This window comes from Schistocerca serialis, chromosome 1 (assembly GCF_023864345.2).
Source record: "Schistocerca serialis cubense isolate TAMUIC-IGC-003099 chromosome 1, iqSchSeri2.2, whole genome shotgun sequence".
NCBI classification, from domain to species: Eukaryota; Metazoa; Arthropoda; class Insecta; order Orthoptera; family Acrididae; genus Schistocerca; species Schistocerca serialis.
This window is the reverse complement of record NC_064638.1, coordinates 15181357-15204143: the sequence shown is the minus strand read 5'-3', so window position 1 is coordinate 15204143 and position 22787 is coordinate 15181357. Positions and strand designations below refer to the sequence as shown.

At 38.3% G+C, this 22787-nt stretch overlaps 1 protein-coding gene across 1 annotated transcript in view; it reads left to right on the top strand.

Annotated features, from left to right (window-relative positions):
• The first annotated feature begins 6085 nt into the window (after positions 1-6085).
• The window catches only part of LOC126460165 (molybdenum cofactor biosynthesis protein 1-like), a 197400-nt gene continuing 180698 nt past the window's right edge, over positions 6086-22787 (top strand). The window contains 1 exon segment of the mRNA XM_050095905.1: positions 6086-7485. Coding sequence (XP_049951862.1) covers positions 7478-7485 — 8 coding nt within the window. The 5' untranslated portion in view covers positions 6086-7477.

The window sequence follows — 22787 nt, the reverse complement described above, 5'->3', positions numbered from 1 at the left end:
TAACCAGAAATTTGCTATTTTATCATTTCCAGGGGCTTTCCAATTGTGAGTAGAATTAATTGCTTGGGTGACTTCATGTTGCAAAATTATCACTTCAGGCATTTGTGGTATCATTTTGTATGTGTATGTTTCTGCTTGTATCCATCGTGCATGCCTGTTATGTTGTACCGGGTTTGACCATATGTTACTCCAGAAGTGTTCCATGTCTGTTATGTTTGGTGGATTGTTTATTTTAATGTGTGTGTTATCTATTGTCTGGTAAAATTTCTTTTGGTTTGTGTTGAATGTTTGGTTTTGTTTCCTTCTATTTTCACTTTTTTTGTATCTTCTGAGTCGTTTGGCTAATGCTTGTAATTTCTGCTTCTTTTCGTCTAATTGCTCTGTCGCTTCTTGTTGTGAGATTTTACCCAACCTTTTTCGTTTTCTTTCCGAGATTTCATTTCTTATAAATTGTGTTAGCTGTTCGATGTCTTTTCTCAGTTTTTCTATTTTGATCTGTAGCCTGTGTTCCCATGCTGGTTTTGTGGGTTTCTTCTGTGTGTTTGTTGGTTCTGATCTCTGCCTAGTGTGTATATTTAGTGTAGTGAGTGCTCCTATATAAACCAGTAGTTGTAACTCTTCCATAGTTGTGTTTTCATTTATTTTGTTGTGTATGATTGTGTTGATAGTTTTTATTGTTGTTTCGACTTGTGGGTTATTTGGTGGTCTATGCAAGAATGGTCTAATGTCTGTATTTGTGTCTTTGTATTCTATATATGTTAGCTGAAATTTTTCTTCTATATCTAACATCTGTGTCACTTCGTGTTCTATTTGTGCTTGTTCTGTTGGCTGTCTTAAGATTTCGTTTTCCTCTAATTGTTTAATTGGTGCGTGTTGTTCTTTGTTTGTTTGCTCTGGGATGTTTGAGTCCATTACTGTATTTTCTTCTTCTTCTTCTGATTGCACATTATTTTGTTCCAGTATTTGTTGTACTTGTTGTTTGATGTTTTCTAATTCTGACTGGGGTATCCTGTTATTTTTTATTATTACACAGATCTGATCAGCTAGTCGTTGTTCTGTTAAAAATTTTAATTCTGGGTGTCTGGTAATAAATGTTGTGTATACTTGTGATCTGTATCCAGTTGTGTTGGTTCCTAGGTTTGTTGCTTGGTAATAACAGATTAACTTCATCTGACCATCTCATCCTCTGTCTTTGTTTTCCTTCTAGGGTGGTTGCAGGAAGCATATCCTGCAAAACACCTCTATTTGGATTTAAATCATTTTCCAGTTGGCTAGCAGTGCCGTTACCATTATTATTATTATTATTATTATTATCAGGGATATTATTATATTTTGTACATGTGAACTTTTACAGAATATAGCAATCAGTTAAAACTCAAAAGTTTTACTAATAGTCATAGTTCCTGATCCTGCTGAGTAAACAGCAAAGAGGCACATTTTCTTTCAGTGAGCATAAAGAGGAATCTGGACTTGCAGACTGGAAATTATGCTCAGTATGTTCTCCACTACTTTCTGCCAGACTGCAAAAGTAGTTTCCAGGCTCTTGTAAATATCAAAGGAAGGTGTAAAGCATGCACACAAAATTTAAGTGCTTATTCATAACTACATAACAAAAGAAATGACCATTTGAATATTTACCCGCGACCCCATGAACTGTCAAGCTGGCGTATATATATTTCGTTCAACGTCTCTGTTTTTGGATGTAGACACTTTTAAATTATTTCACAGTAGGTACTACTGTCACAAAAAAGTAGTATGAATTAAGTACAGCTCACCACAGTTGCTGTGCAGCATGGTGTGTAGCGGACACTGATGGCGAGCTGGATCACTGTGCCAGGTGGACTCCATTGCTTCTCAATTCTATGACATAGTTGTGGAACCAATGAAACAGTTTTAGTCCTTAGAAATTGTGATTGACGATCTTCCCACTCATTCTTCAACAGCAGAGTTGATGGCTTTAATAATTACTCATCAACCAAGCAGGTATTCTAAAGTTTCTTTATTGAATTGCTGGTAATGGCTCGTGTGCTACTATAATCTCAACTATTGGTCACATAGTTAAGAACAACAACAATATTTTTCGATGAAACCCCCTTCAAAATCGTTATTTTTTCCTGGGTTTCTGTTTATTTTTCTTATTCAGATTTACAGCACAGAAGTAGTCTGGGCTCTTCAATGAGTTGTCAGGATGAAGTGTTTTCCCTTTTGTGAGACAGTATGTTTAGATTACGGCCATTATTTCAATTTCTGATCTACTTCTTTATTGAGTGTTCTGACAATCATGTAATTCTTCTTTAATGTGGACTAATTCCCCACTGCACCTCCTCAGGTGGTGGAAGCTGTAAACTTTGTTAATTAATTATTAATTAAGATCAACCGCTACACAATTCTCATATTCTTCAAGTTTAAGATAGACCTTCTCTTTCAGCCACTTTAGTGAGACCTGTGGTACCTATGAAGGTAATATACTAAAACGTCTTGTAACTAGACACTTGTAACTACACTGCATTTTCTCTAGTTGTTTGTGTATCTGTTTTTAATATTTGATAAGTATTATGTTTGTGCACAGGCTGCCTTAGGCTATACTGGTGGTGGTTTTCTTTTAAAGCAAGGGACAACTCTGTATGAAGAGACATGTAACTATTAATACAATTTACTGTTTGGAATTAGGCCCACAAGATGTTTCAGTTATGGAAACAGCTAATGCTCTACTTCTGCTACATTTTTTTTCTCCAGGAGAATCACCCCACCCAACAAAACCAAATCTTATATAAAAGTGAAAGAATGCACAATATGAACAAAGGTACAGTTTTTCAGAAAGACATTTATGTAGTTTACTCAACAGATAAAATCTGCATCCATATACATGCCAAGTAGTTTACCAGATATTCATTGGCATTAAACCAAGTATTTGATAACTTGAAGGACTCACCGTTTTGTAGTTTCAGTTTGTTCACATCTTTTCCAGAATTTGCAGTCATTGTGTCATCTGCATCATGTACAGATATACATGACAAATTACTCTGAAGATCATTAACAAACATTGCAAATGACAGTGACTGAAGAATTGATCCTTAGGCAAAGGTTCCAAGTCGTGGATGCCATAATGCCTTGGTATCTCCAGTTTACTAAATCAAATACATTAATCAGATCAGCTAGAGTGCCTTCAGTAGATGTTTTTGATTCAAAAGAAGCTTGCACGAAAGAAATAACATTTTCACATCTTTGAATATGAACCATTGGGGCCTGAAACCACACTGAGACCTAGTGAATTATAAACAGTGTGTATAAAAACAATCATCTGATTCCGCACATCAACATTTCTGAAACTAAAAATAAAATATACAATGAACTTTGTTTTTTGATGAATGGGATACTCAAAAAGTTTTTTCAACTTAAAAGGTCATTTTTTTTTTAATTAAAGTTGGGTATGGGAGTGAACATCTTGTAGCAATCACTTGGGAACATCCAGTATGCTAATGAGGAAGTTATCTGCTTGAGACAGCATTCATTTTAAAATCATTTTTGAATGAGTGACATCAATTTTGAAATCTTTTTTGAGCTATATTTGTGGCTCTGTAGCAAGATCTAGTACACGTATGCAAGCTGTCATGCCACCTCACATTAAATTAGAAGTAACACTGACACATCTGGCAAACTGATGTCACTGCAATATTTGTATATGTTTGTTTCACTGGTGCAGCACTTATTTTGTAATCAGAATTTATAAAGCTGTGGAGAAAAGTAATCACTCAGTAACAGCCCCAATATGAACACTGTCATATTTGCATAGGATTTTAATGATGGACAAGAGTAGTTTTAATTCTCTAAAGTTAAAAATAAACTTCTATTTCGCCATAATACTTACACTCAATGACTAAAGCAAGACCTTATTATCACTATACTGAAATAAAAAATACCTTTACAGTATTGAGTGTTCTGCTGTAATATGAACTTCGACAAGTCCATTCTGCCAGTAACGATACTGTTTAATCATTTCGTCGCTTTGAAAGATGATATGTTACTCTGATACAAATAAATGATTATAAAGAGTTGTTGAATGTTAAAAAGATGTCCCTGTCACATAGTTTAAGAATATTTTGTCACTTTAGAAGGTATTCATTAACTTAGTTGAAGAGCAAGCACATTTTTTTGGTATGATGCTAACTTTTCACGTAAATAAACAAACAATTCTAGATCTGTGCTGTTGAATGAATCAGAGTAGAATGAGAGCAGATCCACTAATCATAGCTGCTGAAACTTGTAGATGATGGTGGAGGAGGTAGAACGCCACTTAACTTTCAAACGTTAGGTGTAAGTTGGTATAACAACATGCAAATTGCATGTTTCCACACGTATGTTGAATTATGGGAGTGGTAGCAGGGGATCTACTTGTAAGAAATTCATGCCAGTAGAAACCCAGCTTTAGAGCCAGGTATGGACTTCTGATTACCAAGAGCAGGGGAACTGGCCTTTGTAGCATTGTGACAACAAAATGAAAGATTAAATTTGTGTTAAGTAACATTAACATCATATATAGCTTTTTCACACTTTCTGCTTCTACCTAATTTTATGTTAATGATAATCCAAGGAGATGGGATAGAGACCATGATGTGGAATATGAACTAGAAATAATTAAAAATACAGAAACATTATAATTAAAGTTCAACTTTCAAACCACTGTAGAAATAACACCACTGGTCAGAATAACTTCAAATTGATATGGAATATTATCGGAGAAGGGGGAAAACTTATGGCAGAAGAAAAACAAATAGTTACAAAATGTAGCAAAAGAGGGCGCTGTAAGCATCATGATTTAATAGTGGTCAACTAAAAATGAAGAATGAATCATACAACGATACCTAAGGTGTATGTTTGACTTTAAACAAACTGTACTACTCAGTGTGCATGGGTGTACAGTTGTGATACTGTTAGTTAAGTAAGCCCATCCACCATGGCAAGGTCATATCTCATAAGATGGGAAAAATCTATTTTTAATGTCCTGAGGTCAAAACCGCATAAAAAGCATCACTCACATGGGTTTTTAATTGTTCTGAGGCATAAAACCACATAAAAAGTATCAGTCACATCGGTTTTTAATTGTCCTGAAGCCAAAAACCACATAAAAAGGATCAATCACATCGGTTTTTAATTGTCCAGAAGCAAAAAAGCACATAAAAAGCATCAATAAAAATCAAATCGTATTATTAATTTCCATGTGACTGGCGCAAAACATGTGCAGTATGCTGTCCACCCTTTTCCACAACACTATGCTTATTGACACACAGTCAACATGGGTTCAGAAAACATCGTTCCTGTGAAACACAACTAGCTCTTTATTCACCTGAGCAGCAATGTAGCAGGGCATGTATACACTCCCACAGCAGCGAAAGGCAAGATGATGATAATCTGCATAACTTGTCATGAAAAAGACACTTCCACTTTCACATGGATGCTGGTTGTCATCTAACTTGGGAACACCCAGCTTATGGTGTGCATGTAGATATACTGCTGCCATGATGTAATATCATCTGCACACTCAGACAGAGAAAAGACAGTAGCCTTGGTCTGTCTATTTATGTTTTAATTGTTGTTGACAATGATGATGATTTGATGAAGATGATGTATCTTCAGACTGGTTTGATGTAACTCTCCACATGGACCACCTTGTGCAAGCCTCTTCATCTTTGCATTACCACTGCAACCTATATCCACTTTAATCTGCTTACTGTATACAAGCCTTGTTCTCCCTCTACATTACATTTTACTGGGTGCATTCTGTTTTCAGACAACAGACAAGGGAATTGTGATAAACGGAGATCACATCTTTTCTTTCTTTCCTTTCTTTCTTTCTTTCTTTCTTTCTTTTTCTTTCTTTCTTTCTTTATATTTTTCTTTTTTTTTAATGGTTGATGTAGCTGCTGTGGATCTCTTTTTAAAGCTGTATTTTGCCTGATTGATTTCTCAGTCTTTCAAAGCTGATGCTTTAATGTTTTTCAGTGTGCTTAGCTCATCTCTGTTTTGTCTGATGTTCATTGCCACACATACAAATGTATACAGGTTGGAATTCTAAATTAAGGTGTTTTTGCTAAAAATGAGAATGTATTTGCAGGACATGCTGTAGGGATAAAAGAGTGAGACCTTGTGACTCCGAGAGATTTGTAAAGAAATAAGAACTGTTTCTTCTCATTGACATCGGGGACTTATAACATGGTGGATGTTTATAGGGACCCATTATTGCACTCATTATTTTTGCTCACTTAAGGCTCCAATTGTTTCAAAAAATAATCCTAACTTCACAATCAGCAGCAACAAAAGTTATGAAGTATAAGAAAAAACAAATAGGCCATTGGACTTAGTAGGTAGAATATGGACACCATGATGAAGGCAATCAAGAATTTACAAGACAGAGAGAGAGAGAGAGAGAGAGAGAGAGAGAGAGAGTTTCATGCAATGCTAAGCTTTTTCTTTTTATCGTGATCTTTACATCCTGGCGTATTTGTTTATTTTAATCATTTTCACATCTAGCTTATCAAAATATTTTATCATTATCAGTGAAGACAATGTTGTGTGCTGTGTAAACTCGTGATTTCCTTCAACATTATGTCCATATCTTACTTACAAGGCCAGATACCTTGTTTGTTTTATGTTACACTTTGTAACTTTTGCAGCTGCTCCTAATTGTCAAGTTGGAATTTTCTTGAAACAGTGGGGAGCCTTATACATGAGCAAAAATAATAGCTGTAACAATATAAATCCCCAATGTTATAGAGAAGAAACATTTCGTATTTGTTTACATAGCTCTGTGTGTCACATGATCCTGCCCTTTTATCACTATTAGCAAGTTCTGTAAATATGGTTTTATTTTCAGCAAATGTATCCTCATTTAAAGCTCCATTCTGTTTAGGCACATCTGCTTCTCTATTATTGTACAAAATTGTGACATATTTCAGAATGAAGATAACAACAACAACAAGAAAAACAGCTAAAATATCTAATTGAGAAGTCATAATTTATTCTTCAAACAGTTGGAACCTTATATAAGCAAAAATAATAGATGTTATAATAGTTCCTTATAAATGTGCACCTCGTTATAAATCTCAGATGTTACAGAGAAGAAACAATTCTTATTTGTTTACGTCTCTCTCTAGGTCATGTGGTCTCACTGTTTTATTACCATAACATCTCCAGTACATGCTTTCATTTTAACCAAAAACATCTTTATTTATAACTCCAATCATTTTAGGCATATTTGCTTCTCATCTATTATCCAACAAGTATAACATGTTCAACAAGTAAGATGTAGTGTAAGTTCACATACTCCATATCATGTAACACAGATATGATAACAGTTTGAAATTCTGTTTACAGTACAGAGTTGGAAGGGCACGATATAATGAAATCAATTGCCTATCAATGTATGTGTCAAGGTCTCACTGCAATATTGTGAAGAAAGACAAAGGATTATACATAATAGATGGTGGGGTAAGTTATGTAATGTAGAGACTCGAAGTTAAAATAAACTGATTACTTCCTTGTAAACATTTGAGTATGAGTGTTTTATTTAATACACATTTTATTATTTAAACTGCTGCATGTAACTTTAAATGTCATATTGGCTCGAGGAATAGGCTCAAACCCTTTTTAATGTGTACTTGCTAGATCCAGACAACAGTATAATATAAGAGAAACCAGTGGAGTGAGGTGTGGCATATAGACACATGCAGTAGAAAACAGTATTCATATTAGCTTTCGAGCTCTTACGCTTTCTCTACAAAAAGTACACATATTTAGGCAGACAGACACCCAACCACATTCCTGCAGTGAGACTGGCTGTTGATTGTCGCTTATTGAGAGCACTTGCCTGCGCAGATGGTGGTGGGGAGGGAGGAGAGAAGAATGCACTAGAACTGAGGGGTTAGTAGGATAGTGTGAAGGAGGTCTTTCGACAGATGACTCAGTGTCTGCACAACAAGACAAAAGAAATTCAGAGGGTAGAGTTTGTAAGAGATAGAGAAAGGAAGTGGGGTTGAAAGGGATGGGAGGAAGGGAGAGGAAGGTAGAGATGAAGAGGGAGACAGGAAGGAAGGAGGAAGGATGGAAAAGGGTAGAAGGGAGGGGGGGGGGGGGAGAGAGAGAGAGAGAATGCATGCCACCTCTGGGGGTGGGGGGAGAGTGCTGGGAGAAGACAGTACATGATCTGGAGTGAAAAGGAGTGGTGAGGACAGAAGAGAGAAGGGAAAAGGTAATGAGGAACTGATTAACGGAGGTTTAGATCAGAGGAATTGCGTGAGTGCAGGATGTGTTGGAGAGGGAAGTCCCGCCTATGTAGTTCAGAGAAACTATTCTGGTAGGGGAATCCATTTGCGCAGTTACTGAAGCAGCTGTTGAAGTCATTTGTGCTGTGGTACACAGCATGTTCGGGAACTAGATGATCAAGTTTGCAGTCTGCCACAGTTTGACGATGGCCACTCATGCAAGTAGACAATTGGTTACTTGTCATGCCCACATAGCATGCTGCAGAGTAATTGCAGCATAGCTTATGTAAACTTTTCGGATTTTACACATGACCTTGCCTTTTATTGGGTAGGAAATTCTCTGTCTGGATGGGCCCTGGGGGGCCCAAATGGTATCAAGTGATTGCCACAGCAGGTTATAGGCGTCACGGGATGTGGTTGTGGAGGGGCATGTGGTCAGCCCACTGCTGTTCTGGCCATTGTTAGTTTTCGTGACCGTAACTACTACTTCTCAATGAAGTAGCTCCTTACGTGGTTGTCTCAACGGCTGAGTGCATCCCGCTTACCAACATCCCAAGTGCTAGCCAAGCCTGACAGCACTTAACTTCAGTCATCTGATGGGAACCAGTATTATCAGTGTGGCAAGGCCATTGGCCATTGGAAAGGAAATGCTGTCATATATTAACAACTTATTGAATCATTCACTGTTAAGCTTGAGACTGTTGGGAGTCAGCAAGAGTGCTCCGAGGCAAGAAACCAGAGACACACTGTAGGGACAGGCGTAAATCGTAGATTTTAGGTTACTCTAGGGAAATAGTAATGGAGGAAACTTACGAACTGCAAATGCTTGGACAGCTGTCCCAGGGTATAAGTCATGATATAGAGAACTAATTAGTATCTCCACAACCATCTACATGTTGTTGTAAGTAGGCGATAATCATAAACAGGCATTTCTTAGCACATGCAGCAAGAATGACCATTACACCTAAGAATAGCCGCATCAGTAGTTTCACAGAAGTTAGATTGAGAGGGAAAATGAAGAAAACTGCTGAAGTAGAGGCCTCTGCTCATGAGATAGAAGCCTGCGTCTGCAGGGTGAAGCATGGCGATGTAAAACACTGTTGTTCCTTACCGTACTAAGGAGGGCAGTGATGTTTAGCTTTCAGCTGGATGCTGTTGCTACCAAATGTACAGCTTGTTAGTCTGAATGCTAGAAGCAGTCATCCAGCAGAGAAGAAGAAGGGGAAGGATGCAAAATGGAGTTGGTTGGAGGCACCATGAAGGAGAAAAGCCCCATGTTAGACTGGCAAATGACTGTGACATTCCAGTAGTGTTAGTGGGGTGGCTGCAGAAACATTGTGCTGTCAGAATACTTTCTAAAGCCTCAGGTTTTCGTATTCCAAGTATTTCTCAGTCAGAGTGTTGGGATTACGTGTTGCTCAACACCAACCTTGGGTAATGTCCAATTTAAGTCTCTTTTCTCACTTTTAATGTTGCTCTCAAATGTTTGTACTTAATGAAGCACTGGGTGATTCTTCTTCTGTTCTCTCTCATCTATGTTTATAAATGGTCTTCAGTGTAGTAGTTAAGTTGGAATAAAGTAATTGATTGTTATGAAACTCTAGAATTCCTTGAGTCTCCTATAATATTGTGATAGGATAGTTGCTACTCACCATACAGTGGAGATGCCGAGTCAGATAGGCACAACAAAAAGACTGTCGCAAAGTTGTTTTGTTGTCCACATCTTTGACCCAGCATCATTGCTATATGGTGAGTAGCAATTATCCTTTTCATAATATTGTCTTCATTCCATCCTGACTTTTCGATTGTTTGAGTCTCCTACAAGTATCCTCCAAGAGTCGCAAAATCCACACCACTTGTAGGTGCTCCCTGTGACAGTGTTTGGTGCTGACCCAAGGAGCTACCTGCTATCACTGGATGTTTGTCTTTCGGCATTTGCTCCTGACTGCTCGAAAACTATGTCTCACCTGAAACTCCCCTAAAGTTCTCATACACTTCATCTAGCCTATATCAGAACATTACAATGCATATGACTTGACTGCAGTGCGAGGTGGTGGATGGTGGGTTGGTGTATGGAAGTGTCTTGCTCCTGTGTTGACCAGAAGGAAATGACCCATGGGGTGCAGGATTGGGAGCTGTATGGCAAGGATATTCTGTTGGTCTGGTGCTTGGCAAACCACTACTTTGGTTGATGTGGGTATGATTTAAGGTACAATGTCCCTCATCTCAGGGTGTAATGAGAGGTAGTTGAAAACCTGGTGAAGGGTGTGGTTGAGCTTTTTGTTGATCTTTTCAAGGCCAAGGTGATACTAGCAGATCAGAGGAGTGCTGGTCGGTGGCTGGTTAACAGGTTTACTGGTGTTTCAGGAGATGACACAGCAGATCTGCCTGTGGACTAGCTCGATAAAACCTTATTGACAGACAGTATCCTGTTCACATCGTGCAGTGTTCTACTGCCCACGCAGTTTACAGAATATACTTATCCGTCCCTATTCCAAACCTACTCCGAATGCACCCCATGGGTCATTCCCTTGTGGTCAACTCCAGTGCAAAATATGTCCCACACACCTAACCATCTCCTATCACAGTCCACTCACTGGCATTTCCTAGCCAATAAAAGGCAGGGCCACATTTAAAAGCAACCATGTTTTGTGTCAGCTATGCTGCAGTTACTACCCAGTGTTCTATGTGGGCATGACAAGTAATCAACCATCTACTCGCATGAATAGTTACCTCCAAACTATGGCAAACTGCAAATATGACCAACCAGTTGCCGAACATTTTGTGCACCACAACACAGGTGACTCCCACAACTATTTCACTAAGGGAGCCATTTGGATACTCCCTGGCAGCACTAGTTTCTTATAACTACACAGGTGGGAATTGTCTCTCCACCATATCCTGCACTTGTACAATCCCCTTGGCCTAAACCTCCATTTAACTGTCTACCACTGCCTCACCTGACCTTTTCCCTTCTCTCATCTGTCTACAGCATTCGTTTCCTGTCCAGATTATGTCCTGCTGCTCCCTCCCCCCCTCCTCCTGCCTCGTGTCGTGTCAAGTGGGCTCTCTCTCTCCCCCTCCCTCCCCCCTCTCTTTTTCCCTCTCCCCTCCCTCCCTCCCCTTCTTTTCTCCCCTCCCCTCTCCCCCCTCTTCTCTCCCCTCCCCCTCTCTTCCCCTCCCCTTCTCTCACTCCCACCTCTCCCTCCCCCTCTCCTCCCAGTCTACCTCCCCCCATCTGCCACCTCCCCTCCCCTCCTCTTACCCGCACCCTCTCCACTTCCCTCCTCACTCCCCTTCCCCTCCCCACTCCTCTCTCCCCCTTCCCCTCCCACCCCCTCCCTCTCTTGCCCCTATCCCTCCTCTCTCACTCCCTCCCCCTCCTATATCCTCCCCTCTCTCACCCCTCCCCATCTTCCCACTTCACCCCTCTCTCTCACCCCTGTCCCCCCTTTCCTTTCCCCTCTATCTTCTGCACTACTTTTGTCTTGGTGTGCAGCCACTGAGTCATCTGTCGAAAGATCTTCCCCACATTAATCCCACTATCCCTCCTTGCCTTGTGTGTCCTTCTCTACATCCTCAGCACCTGCAGCTGTGCAGGCAACTGCTCTCAATAATCATTAGTCAACCTTTCTATAGTTGTGGGAGAGTGTGCTTGGGAGTTTGTGTGGTTGTGTGTGTGAATATGTGCATTTTTGCTGGAGGAAGGTAAAGAGCTCAAAAACTAGTGTGAATAATGTTTTCTGTTGCGTGTTTACATGTGTGATACATCAGTCCTCTACAGTCCTTATTTTATGTTTTAGTTCATCCAGAAATTTCCATTGTTGTTATATGGCAATATGGCAGGCAGTGGGTTATAAATTCCTCTTATTGTTTCAATGTGGAAACAAATTGACTTTTTCAACTTTAACTGCCATGCATGCCTTAATCTATATTAGATCCTGCCAAATATATAACTGAAGCTGATTCCTTGTACTGATCTCCTCCTATAGCAGACCGTAGCAGAGTGAGTGGATTATTGACATTTTTTATAAAACTGTGCTTGAGTTCACTCTCATCTCGAGTATTGAATAATTTCTGTGATTCAAAAGTCCTTAACGTTAAAGGCAGATTTCAAAAGAAATGTCCGGAATGTCTATTCCAGTGCCGAACTGTAAATGAAATTCATGAATTTATTAAGTAGCGAACAGACCCAAATCTGAATACAAGAATGTTTTTATTCTGTCTGTATGTTTCTGCAAAATAGAGTACCTTCACTTAAATTTTTAAAAACAATAAAAACTCATAAAAGATGTGTATTCACTATATTTCTGTCTTAAATTACACAATTTTTCGATTTTTTTATGCTTCTTAAATAGCTGTTAAGTATTTTTGCAGAAACTATAGCCCATGTAGGAAGGTGTTATCACACAGTGAAGTGGAGCAGTAGAGAAGTGTGGAGGGGACAAGATTTACGTAAGAAAGGCAGTAGAGAGTGGGCAGACAAAGTCTGCATTGCAAGACCTTGTTGCTGTGGGCAAAAATCAGTTTCATTTGTTTTGGTTATGTGTTCCATTGATCATTCTCACAGTAACCATTATGATGTGGAATGTGTCAAGTGCATAATAAATGCATACATGAATCAATTTTTTTATGCTTAAAATTTTTATCATGTACCCCATATTATTAAATGGCACAAAACTCATATATTATACCTATAAATTTATTTATTCCTATTCAAGAATTCATGTATGGTCTGTCAAACATTTTATTTCATCTGGTAATTTATCAAAAAGTTTTACAGCAGTATATTTTACCCCTTCCTGTGCCAAATATAGGTAAAGAAGAGGAGAGTGTAAGTCTTTCTTCCTTCTAGTATCATAATCATGAATGTCACTGTTGTTTTTAAAATGGTCCATGTCATTGAGAACAAATTTCATTAGTGAGTAAATGTACTATGAGGCTGTTGTAAGAATTCCTAACCTTTTAAACAGATGCCTAGATGTGCGACTATGAGTCCCACAAATTATTCTAACCTCTTTCTTCTGAACAGTGAATACATTTGCCCAAGTGTTGAGTTACCCCAAAATATAATTCCGTATGACATCAGAGAGTGAAATTGTGCTAAGTATGTTAGCTTACTAATTTCTATATTCTCAGAATTCGCAATTATTCTGATTGCAAAGTTCCTGAACCTAGTCGCTTTAGGAGATCCAAAATATGAATTTTTCCAATTAAGAATCTCATCTATATGTCCACCTACAAACTTAGTATGCTCTACCCTGTCTACTGACTTCTGTTGATGTGTTATTTTTATTGAAGGAACTGTACTCCTTGTGGCAGAAAATTGGATGTACTGTGTTTTTTTTTTTTAAGTTCAGAGCAAGCCCATTTGCAGAAAAGCAATGAACAACTTTTGCAAATTCATTATTTGTATCATTTTCTATTGGAGTTTCTTTTACTGGGTAAATAATGATGCTTGCATAATCAGCAAATAGTGTCAGGTTAGCTTCTTGTTTCAGAGAAGGTAGGAAGATCATTCATTTATATCAAGAGCAGAAGGAGACCCGGGATCAAACCCTGTGGAACACCTAATGTAATTTCACTCCAGTTACATGAAGTGGCAAACTTCCTTAAATCATCTAAACCATAGAAAGAAACTTTTTTGTTTCCTCTTTTGTAGATATGGCTTAAACCATTCATATGCTGTTCCATTTATACTGTAGAATTGCAAGTTCTGTAATATAATGTCATGGTTCACACAATCAGATGCTTAGGATAAGTCACAGAAAATTCCTATTGGCGATATTTTACTATTTAAAGACTCTATTACATGGACAGTGAAATTGTATATAGCTGTCTCAGTAGAACAGCATTTTTGAAATCCGAACTGTGATTTACTAAGTATCCCATTACTGTTGAGATGGCTAACCATTCTTGAGTAAATTACATTCTTGGTGATTTTTGAAAATGCTGTAAGCAAGGATACTGACCGGTAATTATTGACATATGTGGTGTCCCATTTTTCCTAGAGAGGCTATGACAATGACATATTGTAAACTGTCTGGGGAAATACCTTGAGTTAGTGATGCATTACATATGTGACTCAGAACATCAGTTGTAAATTCTCCACATTGTTTTAATATCTTGTTAGAGATGTCATCTACTCCAACTGAACATTTATTTTTCAAAGATTTAATGATTTTCCTTATTTCATAAGAGGTTGTTAGGTGAAAATTAATGTTTAGCAATCCAAGGTTTCTTTGAAAAATGGTGTTACATTTAGTAATTTTTTTGGGCAACAATGTTCAGAAGGGGATATAAACCTATCAAGATATATGTTGCATTTATCATTAGCATTTGGCTCATTATATAGGTACATCTCCCCAATTAACATTTCTTAAACTTTCTTTGAAGTGCTCTATAGGTACTGGACTGAGCAACCTTACACTGTTACTTAATGGTTTCTGAACTGTACACCCTGCTAGGTTTTGTAAGTTAATCAAGTGTGCATCATGGTCTGATAATCCATTTGTCACAGGGAAAGCATGTGTTAGTTCTGCATCCTCTTGCTTTACAAATACATTATCTATTAGAGTGCTACTGTCTTGAGCTATATGTGTAGGGAAATTGATCATTGATTCTAAGTTACATGTCATTAATAACACTTCTTGTTCACTTTTCCTATCAGAGTTGCTTAGAAAGTATATATTGAAATCACCACAGATTAATAACTTCTTCTTTCTGTCTGATGGACAGCATAATAGGAAGTCAAACGTTTTTTATGAATAGCTCCCATTCTCCTAATGGGGACCTGTGCACTGTTGCTAATATCAACATACACTAGCTAGCTGTAGTTCACATGCACAAACTTCAGAGTGCTGATCAACACAAAATTTGCTTACTTCTACAGTTCTGTATTTGTACCCTTGTTTTGTGTAAATGGCAATTCCTCCTTTATCCATGCTAGATCTGCAAGTGTAAGATGCTGAATTATACCCATTTGTACTGACACTTTCCATCCCCACAGTTACATGGTGTTCAGACAGACAAAGTATATCAATCACATTCTTATTTTTGAGATCATCTAAACACACTAATAGCTCATCTACTTTATTTTTTGTTTCCCTGATATTTTGGTGAAGTAAGTTGATAGTACCCATAGCTTTATCTCTATTTGCTGTACATATGGCTTCATTTGTACTATTTTTCTTGATTGTTGTCTGTCTGGACTTTGGCTTTAATCTAAAGAACCTGTTTGCCTGGTCCCATTAACCACAGCGATCGTCCCATGTGTAATTGTGGCCCTCCTTACAGTATCTACTAATAGAGAAGCGACCTTGTCTTTCCCCTTCATATTTAGGTGCAGGTGTATTCCCACTTACCAATAGCATCAACTGGAACAACACTTACATGAGATTTTGCCGGTGTCTGGGGCATCCTGTCCAGTCGTGCCTTATAGCAGTGTTTATCCAGAGCCGATCATGGCATAGAAAGAGCTCCACAAACCCCACATTTGTGTGCCCATTTTCTGCTCCTGTTTTATCCAGGTCACTCCTAATGATTTATCTTGGATTCATAGCCAGGCTGTCTCCTGCTCCTGCAATTATAATAACCTGATGTTCCTTCTCAGAGTTCCTGCATAACTGACCTAAGTTTGCTGTCACCTGGCTAAGGCTAGCACATGGTTTCACAAAACTTGTGACCTATTACCCTGTGCCTAATTCGTCCTGAAGCCGCTGGCCTACACCCCTCCCATGACTGCTACCTAGAAGCAGAATTCTTCTTTTCCTATTCTAATTTAATCTCAACCTGTTTTTTCCTTTAAGCTAATATTCTGCTTCAACCTACATTCATCTACATCTGGGTGAGACCCTTCCTACATTGCCTCAGATAGCAAGTAAAACTGATGATGTGTTCAAATATGTGAGGGGAACAACAAATTTTAAAATCTGATTTGATTTGATTTGATTTTTTATTGGTCCAGTTTTATCATACAGCACAAATTGTGCAATTGATATTGGACAGGTCAAATATAAGTTACAATAATACATAGTATAAGCAAAATAGTAGGCAAATTAAAAATAGGTACCTATTACAATTAATTTTGTTACGTATTCAGAAATTCTCTGGCAGAATAGAAACAGTGCTTTATTAGAAATGCCTTTAGTTTAGCTTTAAATATTGGATGAGTAGCATTTTTTATTTCCTCTGTTATCTTATTATGTAGTATTACACCAATGTTAATTATGCTCCTCTAATAGGTAGTTGTTCTGTGATATTTTTGATGTATATTTGATTTCCCTCTGGTACCATAGTTGTGTACATTTTTGTTCTGTAGCAGTTTGCTTGTTTTCAGGAGGTAGTCCCTAGTGAACAAGACAGTTTCATAAATGAATAAACTTGGAACATTTAGAACACTAAGCTCAGTAAAATGGGATTTACAGGAGTCCATCTTTTTAAGGCCACAAATTATTCTTAGAGCCCTTGTTGCATTCTAAAAACCTTTATACTATGAATTGAGTATCCCCAGAAAACGATCCCATATTGGACTAGTGAGTGGAACTGTGCATAGTATGCCTGCAGTACTGTTGTTTTGCTTGTTGTAGCCTTTAAAATTCTTAGGCCATAGCACACAGATTATAGTTTTCTAGACAAGTTATTTATATGTGTGCCCCACTTTAAGTCCTGCTGAACCAATAGACCCAAAAATTTTGTGACACTTACATTTTCTAGGGTATCATTTTTTAATTGTGCTTGAATAGACATTTGATTAGTTGGAGGAATTAAATGAAAATCGACACACACAGTTTTTTCTGTATTTATAATGAGTTTGTTTTTTTGTGAACCACTCAGAAAGTCTTTCCATAGAACTTTTTGCTGTGGACTGCAAAGTTTCTGGATTGGATCCAGTGAGCAATATGCTGGTGTCATCGGCAAACAGGATGGTTTTTGTGGGACTCGTATATTCAACTAAGCCATCCACATAAATCAAGAAGAGTAATGGACCTAAGATTGAGCCCTGCAGTACACCAAGTTTTATTGTTAATTTGCTAGAAAGAAAGGAGTTGTTTCTTATTTTATTAATTTTGTTGAATTCATACTGAAGTGATACTTTCTGCCTGCAGTTTTTTAGGTATGAAAACAACCAGCTATGTGCTACACCTCTTACTCCTCGTCTTTCTAATTTTTCGAGCAGAATGTTATGGTCCAGGATATCAAAGGCTTTTGATAGATCTAGAAAAATACCTGCAGCTAATTTATGTTGATCAAGGGATTTTAAAATGCTGTCTAAGAATTCGAAAATTGGTGTCTGTGTAGATTTAGACTTTCTAAAACTGTGTTGTTGTACTGTAAGTGGTGCATATTTATTTATGAAACTTAGAAGCCTGTCATAGAAGAGTTTTTCTAGAATTTTTAAGTAGAAACTTAACTGTGACACGGGTCGGTAGTTTGATATTTTTTTCCGAAGACTTTTTTTTTAGCATTGGTGTAACTTTTGCTATTTTAAAAACATCTGGAAATACACCAATTTTTAAAGAGAGGTTGAAAATTTTTGCCAAGGGGTTTTCTATGTGGTGAGCACATGTTTTTAATGTGAAATCAGGTACTTCATCAAGACCACTTGACATTTTATTGCTTAATGATTTAATTTTACTTATAATTTCATTGGGGTTTGTTTCATAAACATACATAGAAGCAGTCAAGATCACTGACTTGCTGGAGAAACTTGGGACTGGTCCTTGACAGTGTACTTGAATGAGGTCTTCAGCTAGTGAAGTGAAGTATTCACTGAATTTTTCCACTATCAAATTTGGGTCTGTGACTTTTGAGTCTTCTAGTGTTAATGATCCATTCTTTTTCTTTGGAGCTGAACTTCAAGTTTCTTTCTTTATAACTCTCCACGTGGATCTCATTTTGTTAGATGAGTTTCTTATCAAATTGTCATTCCACATAATTTTTGCCTCTTTGACTACTCTACCATAGATTCTTTTGTAGGCTTTTGAATAATCAGTAATAATGATCAATCGGGTCAATATAACTTTTACTGACATCACAGAACTTTATTTGTTTTTTCACAAAGATAGCAGAGCCACCATGTTTGGAAAACTCTCGGCTAAAATGACTTGCTAATCTATATCCTGAGATTGAGGTTAATTTTACTTCGGCATTTCATAGCCAGTGTTCAGTAATGCAAATTGTATCTACATTTAGTGCATACTGGAGTAGTGCTTCCAACATGGAAATTTTATTTGTGAGTGACTGAACATTATGGTGTACGATAGCAAACCCTGGGTATTTAGTAACTTTAGTGGAAATGGTTTCTGATTCTTTATCCAATGGCATTTCTAATACAGCACTTACCCTAAAAATTTTCAGTACCTTTCTTGTGTATGGCTTCTGTTTTCTGGTGGCAATCAGTAGGTTAGTTAACTTCTGGAGCTTGTATAAGTTTTGCTTCATCCACATCTGACCTCTTCAGTTTAAACCATTTCGTAATTTTCGTTTGGCTGATGACTTGATTGTTTGTTTCTCACCTAATCGGTTTAAACCACACTGTTTGGCAGATGGCACAGCTTGTAACTTGTCTAAAGCACTTCTTAATCTCCGTTTGTTTGTCACTTATACTTTTTTCTTCACTCTTCTTTGAGATGCGAGTACATATTTTTTCGGCTAGTAATTTCTTTCCATTAGTCGTCTACACGAGACATGAGCTGACTATGTTGTGTATGTTGCTCCACAGCTATAACCTCTGTGACGGCAGAAGGTGAAAACAGCTGATGCGGCTTTGTGAAGACTTTTTAAGTACAATTTTTCTCAAAAAAATGATCGTCTAACGATACAATCATCAAAATTGGTTACAGTGTTTATCATTTTAGTAAAAACTGAACAATATTATTAGTAAAAAATGTAGTAACAACCAGATTAACTTCAAACAGAAACCAAAATTGCTATACTTGATTGACAACTGCTTCTACTACATAGAATTTAAAAAAAAAATGTAAGTTTATATTTTGTGTGTGTGTGTGTGTGTGTGTGTGTGTGTGTGTGTGTGTGTGTTTTACTGCAGTTGAATGTAAATCACTGTGTGTAAAAAAGAATTACTTATCACAATTCTTTAAAATTATAGTGGTTGGGGGGAGAGATGATGTGAATTGTCCAGATCTGAAGTAATTATCATTTAGCCGCAGCAAAACTTGTCCATAAATGCGCACAGGTATAGATGAGTACATGTTAAGAACATTGTGGCATTGAATAAATGTTAATTCCTGTTAGTTTGGGTGCGCGGCGTGGTATTTACCTTTTCTCCCCAACGATGTACAACAACATGGCTGCGGCGGCTATTCTCTCTTCAGGTTGACTTCATCTCCAAAAAGGTCCATTTAAAAATGCAAGCCCTTGTCACATTGGGAAGTAGAAAATAAGGTGTAGCTAGGTACGAGAATGAAAACTTGTGTCTTCTGCATATTGTAACTTTTAATTAAAAGAATACTGGTAGAGTGCAATTACATACGTCTTTATTGCACCAGCTCAAAAGACCAACAAGACACCGAGATATATATAGGAGGGCGGTTCAGAAAGTAACCTCCGATTGGTCACAGTGCGGGTTGTGGGGGGAGCAGCGACGCCATCTGTGCGTTCACGCACTCAACAGGTCAGTCGGCATCAAGCCGTGGTCGAGTGAACGCTGTACCTGCGCTAGTTTAGTTTTTGTGGCAGTTTGAAATGTGTGCTGCAATAGAAAACCCCGCCAAATGTGAAGTGCGTGCTGTCATAAGGTTTTTTACAGCCAAAGGATATTCTGCAGCAGCTATTCATCGTGAGCTTTGTGCCGTGTACGGACCAAGAGTTATGAGTGAAGGAGTTGTCCGTGAATGGGTACGTTTATTTAAAAGTGGACGAGAAAACGTTCATGATGAAGGGAGGAGTGGTAGACCATCATTGGTGACTGACGAACTCGTTCAGACAGTTGATGCAAAAGTTCGTGAAAATCGACGTTTCTCAATGTCGGAGTTGTCTACTGGTTTTCCACAGATTTCTAAGACTCTCTTGTACGAGATAGTGACAGCAAGATTGGGTTACCGTAAGTTCTGTGCACGATGGGTGCCCAAAATTCTTACCGACCACCACAAAACTCAAAGAATGGCCTCTGCATTAGACTTTCTGTCACGTTATGAGGACGAAGGAGAACCATTGTTAAACAGAATCGTGACCGGTGACGAAACCTGGATTAAGTACGTGAACCCTGAGACAAAAGAACAATCAAAGATGTGGGCACATTCAAATTCACCTACCAAACCAAGAAAAGCCTCGCAAGATTTTTTCTGCCAGAAAACTGATGGCAACGGTGTTTTGGGATGCCAAAGGGGTGCTGTTGGTTGAATTCATGGAACGTGGTACGACCATTAATCAAGACGTGTACTGTGAAACAATAAAAAATTACGACGGGCTATACAGAACAAACGCCGTGGTATGCTGACTTCCGGTATCGTTTTTTTGCACGATAACGCCCGTCCTCACTCTGCTCGCAGAACAACGGCCCTTCTTGAGTCCTTCAAGTGGGACGTTATCAACCATCCACCTTACAGCCCAGACCTGGCGCCAAGTGATTATCACCTCTTCATGCATTTGAAGAAATGGCTCGGGTCACAGCGGTTTGATGACGACGAAGAGCTCAAAGATGCGGTGACAGGCAGGCTCCAGGCACAAGCGGGTGATTTTTATGCAGAAGGAATTTCAAAGCTTGTGAAGAGATACGATAAGTGCCTCAATCGCTATGGAGACTATGTAGAAAAATAGTGCAAAGATGTAGTTGTAAGATGTATATATTAAAATATTTTTATTTAACTTGGTGTATTTTTTTAAATCAACCGGAGGTTACTTTCTGAACGGCCCTCGTATATATATAAACAAAGATGATGTAACTTACCAAACGAAAGTGTTGGTATGTTGATAGACACACTAACAAACACACACACAAAATTCAAGCTTTTGCAACCCACAGTTGCTTCATCAGGAAAGAGGGAAGGAGAGGGAAAGGCAAAAGGATGTCGGTTTTAAGGGAGAGGGTAAGGAGTCATTCCAATCCCGGGAGCGGAAAGACTTACCTTAGGGGGAGAAAGAGACAGGTATACACTCGCACACACACATATCCATCCGCACATATACAGACACAAGCAGACATATATACATAAAGAGGTACATAAAAATCGATAGTTTTGTTTTTAAATTTTCTGTCAACGTAGATGTAATCATACCTCCCTATGATATCTCTGCCACGTGGGGATCGTGCGACTTTTTATTGATATGTGTAGGTCATTTAAGGAACCTACACAATTGCAACCCCCCCCCCCCCCCTCCCTTGCCACCCCTTACCCCTTACCCCTCCCCATTTATTGTATACTGGAGTGATCCATATCACTGGTCGCTGGATGTCAGTATGCAGTGGTGGTGCATTAACACCATTTAACTTTTCTGTGCTTTAAACTCTTGGCCTGCCATTGTACTGAGACCTTCATTTGTGCCCAAGTTTACCTCATGTACTCTCAGAACATGCCATTACATAATGTTTGTATCTAATTTTGTTTAATGTACACTTTACACATTATGACTACTGCTATTTACAAAATAATAAATGAATAAATAAAGGTTGCATCAACAGGCACATTTGAATTCAGAGTCTGTAGTTTGATTATTGGAATTTAACTGCTGCTATTGCGGCATCGTCCAGAGTGCTCACCTCACATGAAATATGGTGCAGGCGCACTTGAGTTTGTTAATGCTGCTGTTAAGTTGAACTGTCCATGAATGTGCTACAGTTTCACTTGTTTACCAAAGTCAATAAAAGTGTTCATCCCTTTGCTGGAACATGGTGTGCTGAGGCTTGTGCATAGTGGAACCATTGATACTGTGGTGAGGAGGTTCATCATTTATGGCCCAGGCATTTGTTCCTCTCATAATCCACATGTTTCAGTGGTTGAACCAAGCTCACGCTGTCAGCATTCTGAGGCAATTGAATGGATTCAACGTAAGTCTCCAATGCCCTTATTCTTTTCCATACCACGTCTGTGGTAGAATGCTTTGTCGATACTCAAGTCCACTGATGATACTAATGTTTGATACTCTTCAGCACTGGCACACGGTTTTTACAGGAACACACCATTGAATTGCGAGTTTCAAACCTTCATAAAATGTTCGTTGCATATTTGGTGTTATATTCAGCTCTACATTACATCACAGGCTGCCACGTAATCGTGACTTATTTAGTTTCATAATCGAAAGCAGTCTTTCATGCATTTATGTTGATCAAAACATTGTTATCACGTTTGCAATCTCATTATATGGACGTGGAATGTCGAGCTTCGGGACAGTTTCAACACAGATGGATTTGGCTTATAAACGGGAAATACGTTGCAGATCGATAAGCTCCATCTGCAGTTGCCCAGGGGCGCTTTAAAATGAAATGCAAAACGGTCTCTAAAAGAGATCACAAGGAAATTTAGAACTGGCAGTGCGCTCAAATGTTTGGAAAACCATTTCTGTAATTCT